This window comes from Natrix helvetica (genome assembly GCF_964273705.1).
Source record: "Natrix helvetica genome assembly, chromosome: 1".
Classification (NCBI taxonomy): domain Eukaryota; kingdom Metazoa; phylum Chordata; class Lepidosauria; order Squamata; family Natricidae; genus Natrix; species Natrix helvetica.
Window position 1 is genome coordinate 34,230,243 of NC_138548.1, and position 12,798 is coordinate 34,243,040.

General features: G+C 37.3%; 1 protein-coding gene across 1 annotated transcript in view; it reads left to right on the plus strand.

Annotated features, from left to right (window-relative positions):
* SYNE2 (spectrin repeat containing nuclear envelope protein 2) overlaps window positions 1–12,798 on the plus strand; it is a 237,739-nt gene that overhangs the window by 89,316 nt on the left and 135,625 nt on the right. The window contains exons 38-45 of the mRNA XM_081935674.1: window positions 139–258; window positions 653–941; window positions 2,659–2,828; window positions 3,372–3,678; window positions 4,103–4,222; window positions 5,791–6,024; window positions 8,454–8,588; window positions 12,022–12,288. Of these exons, the coding sequence (XP_081791800.1) occupies window positions 139–258; window positions 653–941; window positions 2,659–2,828; window positions 3,372–3,678; window positions 4,103–4,222; window positions 5,791–6,024; window positions 8,454–8,588; window positions 12,022–12,288 (1,642 nt within the window). The remainder of the gene's footprint in view (window positions 1–138; window positions 259–652; window positions 942–2,658; window positions 2,829–3,371; window positions 3,679–4,102; window positions 4,223–5,790; window positions 6,025–8,453; window positions 8,589–12,021; window positions 12,289–12,798) is intronic.

Here is a 12,798-nt window from a genome sequence, read left to right on the forward strand (position 1 = left end):
AAATAAGTATTAATAGGTAAACTTGCTGTTCTAGACTCAAAATTAATTTACTGTATAGCATTAAATGGTACTGTTCGTGGGTTGTTTTTTACAGCTTAACAGGATTTTCTTTTAAGTATTTATTCTATTTCTTTGAAGGCTTGAAAAGGACTTTAAGAGTCTGCAGAAGTGGCTAAGAACTCAAGAAGAAAAATGGCAACACGTTCAAAAAGAGAAGACAGAACTTGAACATTTTTATCAAAATCTACTCAAACAAAGGTATTTTGTCTTAGCTATAGCAACTCACTTAACTCTGTTCCTCTCTTGAGAGCTAGTTTTAGTGGAATACTCATGTTTCTACTGAAAATGTTAGTCTCTAAAAATATATTTTCAAAGATTTGATATTCACAATTGAACACAAAATTATGTATATTTCCCCACATAGGCCAAAAAGTAAATATAATGATTTTGAGTTCTAGTTATCAATCTCTACCTATTTAAAAAATGACTATTGAATGCAGTTGGAAAAAAAGTTGGCATGGTTGCCTTATATGAAGGTTGATAATTGACCCAGGTTGCCCAGTTCTGACAACATTTAATGAATGATGATGTAGGTAAAGCCTGGGGAATAATGATGACAATTAAACTTCACATAATTGTTGTTCTTTTTCAGGGAGCGGTTCGATTCTTTTGATTGCCAGGCAAATTATTTGAAAAATTTAGGATTTTTCATTGATGAAGCAGTTCTAGAATCTTCCCAGTTTGTCAGTAAATACAAAAGATTGGTTAATCGTGTACAGAAAACGCTTGGAGTTTCTGAGATGTATTGTGTAGAAAGAAAGCATTTTGAAGAACTTGTCAGGAACATGTTTTGCTGGGTGGAAATTCTAAAAAAGCCTGTCTTGGAGATGAGTGCTGAAGAATCTGAGATATCAGTGGAAGAAAGATTGCTCAAAATCCAGGTACTTGAAGCTCTACATTTTATTAATAAAACTACCACCCAATAATTCTTTGTTTAGTCCTTTCTCATTTCAAAAACTTTTTTTAACAATACTTGACACTTTTCTTGAATTTTAGTCTTCATTCGTTCCGTTCTCTGTTTGCAGCTACTGTTTACTTATTTGTCTACAAAACCCCTCAATAAAAAATTAAATACATAAGCCAGAAGGAAAGTCTGGAGAAAGCAGCAGTCAATTAATCAATTAAAATATTCCAGAAGAGATCAACCACTTATTCTAATTGAGACCTGGGATAGAGACAGGTTGTAAAAGTCTGCTTTTAAAAAGACTAGGTGGAGGTGGGCATATGAATTTCAGATTGAATGGTGTTCTAGCAGGCTGCAGTAAGACAAAGAAGCCTACTTCCTTGTTTAATTGATGGAACCCACAGTATGGCAGGTATGTTAGAATGTATAGGACAGGCCAAACCCATGGATAAGAAGCCCTCAAATAATCAAAGTGTATATCTTTATAGATATAGTTAGAATAATTCAAGGTATAACCAAAATCACGAATTGCATTCTGAAGCATATTGACAACTAGTACAGCCACAAAGTAAAGTCTAACGTGAGCATACTTGGTGCATCAAATAAATTTGTGCAAAGGCTGCTTGGGCTTAATTGCCACCAGCTCCTGCATGCCAGTCCTAAAAGGGAAGTACAAGTACATTCAGGACTAAAGATGAATCCAAGCTCAGAGAATCAAAATAGCCACAGACACTCAGTTTTGTCAAGCTTGAGCCAAAGCCTGTTCTTCTCCATTAAAGGCCAAACATTTTCCAGACATTGACAGAGGATCTTGATGGTATCACCTGTTCAAGCCACAGTCAAAACGTGTAATTGGGTATCATCAGCATAGTAATAATACTGAATCTGAGACCAATGGATAACTTGTCCCTGCATCTTATGGGACAGCATTTTTGTTCAATATCTATTTTCCTCTGAGAGCTTGTCTTGGCAACAGTGTCAGTTAGTGGTCTTTCCCACATTTAGGACCCCTTATGCTGTCAGTTTTTCATTAGGATCAGTCCATGTTTCAGAAACCTTATCTCTTACTAGCACAAATTAAATTAGTGAAATAGCAAAACAATATTTTGGTAGTTCAGTATCAAAGCTGTAGAAGATGAACAGGGCAAGCACAACGGCGGGGTTAAACATGTCATCAGTAAGGAGTCATTTAGTTCTGCCAAGAGGCCCAAGTTGAGCCCCTTGTGAATTATGTTGATGCTTATCTGGCACCAATTTGGCTTGACCGTTAGTAGATCAAATTCTTGTGTATAGGTAGCATGTAATAAACAGTGCTTTGAATTCAGCCCTTGTTCCTAATTACTAGTACCTGACAAAAGCACTTTGTAAATTTAATAAGCATTTGTTTTATTTATTTGACATTTCTTTGTATCCCACCATTATTATTTTTACAAATAATTCAAGGCAGCAGACATATCCTACTTATCTTCCATTCCAATTCTCTCCAATATTAGCAATGTCTTCCAATATTTAGAGAATTAACAAAAGAACTGGAAACAGTTTATTAACTTTAATTGTGTGAGATTTAATTAGAATGACAATTAATTAATTTTTTAAAAAGTTGTTTCTCTTGATAATTTTACTGTTATTTGGCCTGGGTGCTATGTCAAAACTGAGTAAAATCAATTGCCTTCATGTTATTTCTTACAATACAGGAGATTGCTTTGTTGAAAGAGGAGGGCAGTGCTAAATTGCAAACTATCATAGCTGTTGGAAAACATTTGAAGTGTGACGATAAGAGCAAGAACTTAGCTATTGAGCAGATCGTTTCTGATGTCCAAAAGAAGTGGGACTCCACTGTTCATCTGGTTATTGACTGTCTGAGGTAAGTAGCCTAGATTACACCATGAAAATGTCTGCTGAGTTGAAAATGCAGAAGAGTCATTCTATAATAATATCATCCAGTATAAAACTCCTCCAGAAACTGTCCACTCAGATAATATTGATGAAACTGAAGATTGGAAAACAGAAGATTTTTTCTGCAAGCTTATGACTAATCACTCTAGAAAAAAAATTATAAATACACTTTTCTTTGTTTATATTAAAATATAGCCCATTCCTTTACTGCATATGGGTTATTTAAGGTAAATAATGACAATTAAAATTTGTAAAAATTAAATTAATTTTAAAAAGAACAAATTTAGTTACAAAAAGATCTGGTAAATAAGGCAGGGACCCCAGAAGTTGATGATTAAATATATTTTAAGGTTATAGGTATGATACATCTATTAATCTATTTAGCATTTTACCCTGTTCTTATGGCAAACATGAACTTTTTACTTTTCAACATTACAAAAAGTTTGTCACTCTGTTCTCCTATATATTCAGCAGTCTGCTGTTAAACTGATATCATTTTTCCCTGTCATAGGGATCAGGAACAACTCCAGCATCAAATGGAACACGTGAAGCAGACAGAAGATGCCATCAAAGCGCTGTTTTATGAAGTGGAGAAGCCGAAGCAAGGATTAAATGTTGATATTCATCCCAATTCACAGCAAGTGCAAAGTCAGTTAAACAATTATTCTGCACTTCTGAAAGAAATTGAAGGCCTAACACTTCTCTTAAATGAACTAACAAAGCAACGCAGTTCTTTGAAGACATGCACTAATAGCTTCAGTGAAGAATCATTGATGACTTTACAGCATCTCTACAAATGTCTTCTTTGCCGATTACAGGTTGGCATCTTGGCAGATTATTGGTTTGGAAGATCCAGAATGAAACACTATTGGTGTAAATCTTGCAATATAAATGTTCATTAGGTGTGGGATTAGATTTGTTTCAAACAAACAGATAGGATAGGATGAAATGGGTCCTAGAGCATACCGCTTCAATTACCAGTTCAGTAATTTATTTTAATTAATTAATTTATTTGTAAAAAATTAATTATTTATTGAATTCATAAGGCTGCCTAACTCTAACACTTTATGGGCAGCTATATAAAGTTGCTTATTAAATAAATATATATTTGTTTATTTGTATATGGGTCCAGGAAGATGTGTTTCTATGGAGAAGTCTAATAGTCTGCAGCACATACTTTATTATATTGGACAACTATCTATACATGTTGGTTTTAATCTTGAGTTTCTCCTTAAATCACAGCATACAGCAAAGCTCTTGGAAGGCTGTGTTGAGGGGCACCAGCAGTGTGAAGAGTTGACTACACTTTTGATGACTTCTCTAAAGGAACTGCGGGAGCCCATGGGTACAGAGCAAAATCAGGTCAGGAGGAATTTTGTTTCCAGTGAATTTGAAAATCAATGAACTTGAAAGAGTAACAATGCAATAATAATGATTGTATGCCTCTGTACATCAGGACTTGGAATGACTCACAGATAATCAAGGAAATTACAATAAAACCCATAAAACTTAAAAGACAGCAAGCACAATGAAGGGAGGGGGGTCTCACTCTCCCTTGTCAAAGACCTTAATGAAGAACTAAATTCAATGAAATTGAGGCAACAGTGTTTCCATCCCAGAATAAAAATGATGATTGACAAAACAAGAAAGAGAAATATTGAAAATTAGAATTTTACGAACAGCATCTTTTTATTTATGTCTGATTATTGGTGCAGAGTTTTTATCAATGTCAAATGAGATTGCTTTCAAGATTACCATATGAACAATTAAACTGAACAAGGGTAAAAAGTATTCTTGCTATGTGCTCCACAGATGCTTTCTTATACAACTGAGTCATCTTACACAACTTACCTAGTAATCAGATAAGTCAGCTGGGAATCAAGTAAAAGTAACTGATATTCTTTTTAAAGCAATTTAGTGTCAGCACTGCCTCATGCAACTCTCCAGTGGTGGGTTCCGGATCCCGGTGCAACTGGCATGGTGTAACAGGGCCCAGCATCTCCCATGTGCACGTGCAAGCAGTGCGCGCGTGTGTTCTTATCTCCGTAATGCCTCCGCAACGCTCCAGCTGCTCGGCGGAGCGTTGCGCAGGCGCCGTATGCTCCATGCACGTGCACAGTAGCGCCAAAGAGCTCAAATACAGGTAAGGAGAGTGGGCGGGCAGGTGGGTCCTCTGGAGCACTGTACTGGAACGGTACCCGGTGCTCCGGGCAGGCACCAGTACGTCCGTACCGGGGCGTACCACCTGCAACCCACCACTGGAACTCTCATTCATTTCATTGAACAAGGTAGATCTAAATGTGCATTCCCTTGGAAGTATGGTGCTTTTTCTTTTACAGATAGTCCTCAACATACGCCCACAATTTAGCCCCACATTTGTGTTGCTAAGCAAGACAGATATTTGAGTTTTGCCCCAGTTTACGACCTTCCTTGGCAGTGCTATTAGGCGAATCACTGCAGTTGTTAAGTTAGTTAACGGTTGTTAAATGAATCTGGTTTCCCCATTGACTTTGCTTGTCAGGAGGTTGCAAAAGGTGATCACATGACCCCAGGACAATACAGGCCAGTTGTCAATTCTCCAAATGTTGATCGTGTGACCGTGGGGATGCTGCAATGATCATAAATGTCAAAAATGGTCATTAGTCACTTTTTTCAGTGCTATTGTAACTTTGAATGTTCACTAAGTAAGTCAAGGACTTTATGTATTTAAATGAATATGGATATCAGTTTCTGTGCAAATCAGAGAATAAGCATGACCCCTGATAAAGACATTGCCTTTTGTTTATTTTTCTTCATCAATTATCTAATTCTTTATGAAAAATGTCACAAGTGTTTTATCCTATTTTATTCTCTCCTATAGCATATTTATAATATTGCCAGCTGCACAGATTCTCTTGTCATTATGATCTTCTTGCACTTTTTCACTTAAGGTACAGTATAATATTCTTTGTCAAGCTGAAGACAGACTACAGAATGTTGTTGCTCTAATGGACTCCATCAGTTTGGAACAGACATGTATGAAGGATGAGATAGATGCACCCCAAATTAAGCCGAAGCATCTTAAAACTAAATACAGACTTCAGCATGAGACTGAGGACATCCACACTGATATACTCAAACAGAAAAAAGAGAGGGACAATGAAGCAACAAACAGAGAGAAACTGGTAATTTCTAGCATCCCCTTTGCTCCCCAAGAAGTTAGTTTTGTGGGAAAAAATTAGTAATATTCTGGGATAAATGTCGAAAGGGTTGGGTGGGGCAGAAATCAAGAATTGCTTATTTTCTGAGATTTTTAAAATCACATTATATTACATTATTTGGACTGAGATCCTCCTTGCCACTGAACATGGGATTATATGAAAATTTCAGTAACTCATTTTACCTGGTGTTTCCACTTATTCCCAAATAAATCTGCCCAAATATTGAACTTATTTTCACAAGCTCTTTTCTATATGTCTTCACCTTGGAAGACTAAGCAGGGATCAATCAGGTTTTTTTTTGGTAGCATTGTATATTTGGAAGAATTTGTTGCACAGTGAGACTCCCATGACTAAGGTTTCCTGCAAATCTGTTATTCCTATTCTATTCTATTCTATTCTATTCTATTCTTCCATTCCATTCTATTCCATTGCACTCTATTTAACAGATTTAACAGATTAACAGAGTTGGAAAGGACCTTGTAGGTCATCTAGTCCAACCCCACGCCCAAGCAGGAAACCCTACACCATTTCTGACAGAGGGCAGTCCAGTCTCTTCTTGAAAGTCTTAAGTGATGAAGCTCCCACAACTTCCGAAGGCACTTTCTGTTCCATTGGTTGTAGAAGTATTGTAGAATACTGTAGAAATAAACTCTCTCAGCCCTCATTCCTCCTAGGTTTCTCTTCTCTTCTCTTCTCTTCTCTTCTCTTCTCTTCTCTTCTCTTCTCTTCCCTTCCCTTCCCTTCCCTTCCCTTCCATTCCATTCTATTCTATTCTTTCAGTCCAGATTTATTACAACTGTTATTCAGACTATTTCTGGTTCAAATAATTCAGTTATATCTAGTATTTGCTTCCTGCTAGTAGAATGGTCCTTTATAATCCAGGAGAGAATTTCTGCTGCTAGAATAGATGAAAAGGAGTTTTCCATTGCTTGTACCCAGAAGCTTCTTCCAACATTTGCTTTGAAGAAAAAGGCTGTTCCTTCCTCTACAGGGATTTTAGAGAATAGGTTTTATGGAAGACAGAAGCAAAATTGTTAAGATTTAAATGATTTGAATATTTTTTATTTTATAACAACGTGCAGTGCAGTTTTTCTTATACTTGGCAGTTTGAAGATGTGTGGACTTCAACTCCCAGAAATCCCCAGCTAGCATTAAGAAGTCTACACATCTCCAAGACACTAAGGTTGGAAAACACTGGTATAAATATATAGTTGTAAACTGTCTAAAGTCATTCAAATAGGTGACCTACAGATAATTATAGTAAATAAATTGAGGGTGGTAAATAAATAAAGACTGGCTCCAGTGTGTAAAGGACACAAATCCTCTGTAAATTTTAGTGCTGATCAGAAGCCGGCTTTTGTTTAGAAGTTGGGAGTAGTATTAAAAGCAGTGTATGCTTAGGTATTTTCATCTCAAGGTTGAGAAGAAATGTGAAAAGAAATAAGGCATTGCTGAAATAAAACAGCAATGTGTGTAAATAGTTTTCAGTGAAATTACAATTAGCTAGCAAATGTTGGGATTAAGTGAGTCTCCTCTTGAAAATGGGCAGTATAGAAGTCTAATAATAAATAAATTAAATTAAAAAAGATGTAATCTGCTGTTCTGAAACATCAGGAGTCAGAACTGGAAAGTTGCCAAATGTAATGCAACATTCTTGCAGTCATGTTCTTTTTTTGCCATTTAAACATTTTATTAGATTATAAAATAAAATGCAAAATACAAAAGCAAATTGGAAGACACAGGGGGGGGGGGGAGAAGGGGAAAGAGAAGTGAGAGGGGATGTGGTGGTGGGGAGTGTTGATTTCTGACTCCCTCTGTTGCAGTAAAATAAAGCATTAATTTCAAACCACAACTTTTTACTTTTCCATAATAATAACTATACAAACAAATCAATGTAGTTGATAAACCAAAAATCAAAGTTTCATTTTTTTCCACCTCAAGCACTCATATTCTTTTGATAGGATGTTTTGTACAATAAAACATTACTCAGAGATTAAAAGTTCTAGAACTTTCAAATTTCTATACACATTCATTTCACAAAACAAGTGACACTGGACAGCATACAACAGTGCTGTCATTAATAAATAATAATTATTAAAAATATTAAAAATGATAGAACACAGTTTAATAAAAGAACAAAAGTATGTTAATAATAATGGAGCTGTCTTACTAGTATGCCAGTTCTCTGGGATTCCCAGGCCTTTATGGTGCATCCAGATCTTGAGGACCTTTGATTATTATTATCATGTTGTATTCTGAATATGAATATAATATATAATATGGTTTAAATTCATATAATATGAATGTAAATATGGAGATAACATATAATAATTCTCCAACTTCTTCTGCAATCTTCACTTGACTTAATTATTTCATGTTCTTGTCTTTTGAAGGAAAATTCCTTCAGAGTGAAAAATCAACTGGGTAGAGAAGCTCCAGATTTCTTTCCAGAATGGTTGACACGTAAAGTGCAATTACCAAGCTCCTTAGCACTTGTATCTGAGGAGAGAGCAGCTGCAGTTACTGAGGTAATCTTTTACTCCCCCTGACAATCTTACTTTCAAACATTTGATAGAATGGTTTTGAAAGGGCTTTTTTTTGTGTGTCATTTCCATAAAACAGTGGTTATGATATGGAATGATGAGGCCTGGATTAGTAAGGGATATGACTTTACAATCACCTGTATATTCCTGTTTCTTTCGTTATAAGTTTGCTGTTTCTCTATTTTGAAATATCTGGTTTATTTATTCCCAGAATATTGCTGATAGGTAATCAGAGAGCAAGCATCATTACAGAAAATGTGCAGCACTCAGACACAATTTAACTGTCCTGAATAACTCCTCTGAAAGTAATACGTAGGATTTTCTAATTCAATGTCCTCCAGCCACTTACCTGAACAAAAGTCTGTGGATAATCCTTTCCTGATACTAAATCCTGCACTCTTCCATAAAGTTCTGAAGGATATGGACCACTTGGTTTATTCTCCATAGCACCTTCATGTATTTAAGGACATCTATAAAAGGATGAGTGAATGTGCTTCAAGTCCTTTCTGAAAACATTAGCACATCTCTTCCATAGCAACAAATTTGCCATTGCTGTGCATTACCTGCTGCTATCACCTTCTCCTCCCACTCTTCCAGCGGGGAGAAAAATGTCCCACCGCTCTTTAGATGAAATAAGATTGTAACCCTCCACTGCATTTTCTTTCCCAGCAGCAGGAGGGAGAGCAGGTAAACAAGTGACATATGGATTGAGAGACAAACTCATATTCTGGGTTGGTGTCTCCAATGCTGTGATTATTGCCTCTTGCTGTTGCTGAGAAAGGAAGCATCTCATAGCCACGATTGGTATTATGAGTTTATTATGCCAGCATTTTGTCATCACCGTTGGCTCTTGGCCCCTTTGTGGACCTAGTTCAAAGTATTGGCTTGATTTTCATAGTTCTTCATAGCTTTAGACCATAGAACTTGATGGATTCCCTGTCTCAACGTGTGCCTGTCTGTGCTTTTGAGAACATAATGAAAACCATTCATGTGGGCTTTCCTAGGACTACTATACCGCTAGTGCATTTGGGCAGAGTATGCATGTTCCAGGTATCTTCTATTAAATGTTGCTGTCTTATGGTATCTGGAAAGTGCGCCATCTCTGTGGCTGCTCCTGCCCCTGGAACAAGCATCCTCTCAGAGATACAGATGGTGCTCACTTTCCTGGGTTCTGAAAAGCCCGTGAAGGCTGGCTTTGGTCCTAGACTGGGGTTAATATGCTGTTGGGTCTGTCTTGCTGAGGGATTATTTTTGTCTATGTTTCTAACTGTTTTAGTTAGTGTTAGATTTTCTAAGCTACCCAGAGTCTGCTGGAGTGATAAATTTAAACAAGCAAACATGGGCTACAAAAACTGGATAACCAACAGAAGGCAACAAAGGGAAGCAGACAACTCTTAACACCCATTTTTTGCAGTCTAGGTGTAGCTTGTATTCCCCACCAAATACTGTATAATGCCCTTGGCTATTTTGTTATGCTTTCGGCAACAAGTTAATGTCTTATCCATTGGAAGTTACAAAATTTTTATCAGCAAGCCCATAATCTTTAGATAAGCAGGAACATCAGTTTTGATCAGGGAAGCCAAAGCAGTGTGAGAGTTTACAAATGCAAAGCTGTTCATAACTGAGGTCTTCCTGATTCTTCTGGCAGTGGTCAATCTATATAATCCATAATACATCCCATATAAATGGATGAAATAAATTCATGATGTAGTCAAGCAAGGAAGTTATAGGATGGTTGCAGCTGACAAGACAGTAGAAAAATATTCAGAACTAAGAAACATATGCAAGAACCATCAGCATTGGACAGTGACTTTGCTTATATCTGCCATACTGGATGTTTTTCCTCAAGTTCAATTTGTGAAAAGTTGAACAGTCCTGCTCCTTCTCTGGTATCAAATCCATGGGGATAGTGTGTTAAAGGTGCTTCATACCATTAGGCCAATGTCACTTGTACATGTTGCAGACATCAGTTGTATTATACTCTCTGCTGCATTCTCTTTCTCTGCCCCTGTGACACCCAGTGGGGTGTTGGGAGATGCCACAAGTCCTCTTCCTTCAACTATTGCTTCTTGCTCCAATGGAAGTGGGTGCAACCAGGACCAAAGGAACCTCATGGATCAATGGAATAAATGCAGCTATCTTTTATAGAGTTAGAACATAGGAACTCAGATGTTCCCTGGTACAATGCCAGGGTACTAACATAACTAATTTACAACCCAGATCATGGTTGTCCCAAAGGTGCTTTTTCAAGAGGCAACTGAACTTTCTGGTTGTCCTTTGAAGACATTTCACTTCTCATCCAAGAAGCTTCTTCAGCTCTGACCGGATGGTGGGAAATCGAAGGATTTATACACCTTGCAGACAGATGGTTATTTGCATTCTTTTAATGAGTCGTTAAGATGACCTGGAGGTTTATCTGTGTCATCAGGGTCACCTGAGTAGTGCAAATGGGTGTAGAGTTTTCTTGGAAAGGGCTATGTTGTAGACTGGAGATAGATAATGTCATATTACAAAACTAGCCCAGTGCTGCCATTTCTGATAGAAAACAGATTTCCAGACAAAGGTATTTTCTATGTGATTGTGTTGAACAATGTTGCCTTAGGGAACCTGGGGTCTCCTCATGGATACGTTCCTCAACTGAAGCAACAATACTTAAAAGGCAGAGGAAGACAAGCCAATAGCCCCTTTGTATGTCAAGCTGTTTTCTATCAGAAATGGCAACGCTGGGCTAGTTTTGTAATAAAATGTAGAATATGGCACATGCAGGGTTGAGTCCCTGGCATCTTCTAATTGGACTGGGAAAGACCAATGCTTGAAACCACAGGCACTCCCTGACAGTTTGTTCCGGGACAGCATTCAGCAGTCCATCTTCATTTAAAAGGCAAAGGTCACTCTTTTGAAGACAGCAAAGTCCACATTTTGGACAAATAGGACCGCTGGTTTGAAAGAGGGGTCAAAGAGGCCATCTGTGTCAAAATTGAACAGCCATCTCTCAACAGAAAGGGAGGAATATGACATCATCTATCTCCAGTCTACAACGCAGCCCTTTCAACAGTTCCAAGAAAACTCCACACCCATTTGCACTGCTTCACAGTATAGAGAGTAAACAGACCGAATCTGGTTAGTAGGGACCCATCTCAATCGAATTATAAGATTGCAGCCACAGAAGGAGAAAACTTTTAGGCCAATTAACTTTGTCAGAGCTTTGAGCAACCTTCTCCATCCTCATAATATTGTTCCTAGGAGAGGCGTCTGTGCAGATGTGCTTTTCTCTGACCTTTACCACCCCTTTATTCTATTATTCTTTCACTATCTTTCCATTAAGAAAGCAATTGACATTTCAATACCTGCTGTCCCGAGAAGGTTATGATTTCTCTCTCTTTTCCCCTCCTTTCTCCTCCATTCTACTTCTACTTAGCAGGAATTGAAAGGCAATTTGGTGGAAGCCCACAATTTTCAAAGTTCAGCAAGCCAGTGTGCAAAGCAGCAGCAGAAATCAGAGCAAATACTGGCGGATGATTATCCCAATGAAACTCTGCAACAGCAGCATGGCTATCAAAAGAAATTGCAAGCAACACGTGCCTGGTCAGAAATGCCTCAAACCATTTTGCCATTAATGAATGGAAAGGTAATGGAGGCTGACCCTACTCCTTTGTCCATTATACATCCATCTCCGGAAAGCAAGGTAATAATCTCTGTTGTTGCACAACTTCATTGAAGGACATGGTTAAGTGCTATTCTTGTGCACTGCTAGCTCTTCAGCCAGGATAGCCATTAATCCATAATTCAATCAATTTCACCCTTTCTCTTTTCAGTTTCCAATAGTGGAGAGGGTGGGCCATTGGTCCAGGAATACTGGTTCATGTGACGCTGAGTAGGATAAACTTGTCTTTATTGTTAATTCCCTCTAAAATAAGATTTGGCTTTTGAAAGAACGCTTGTTTTTCTCAGTTTCACATGTGAATGTTCAGATCTTTATTTTTGAGAGAGGGGGAGAGATTTAAAAACCACAACTGAGAAAGAGAATCAGAAAAAAAAAATGGGGAAAAAAAACAACCAATAAGTGAATAGTAGTGAGATCTACAGCAGCATTAGAAAACCGAATGATCGAGTAAAATATCAAAATAATATAATTTTTGTTCCACATATTTATATATCTTACCAGATTTTAAAACATTCATTCTTTATTAAAATC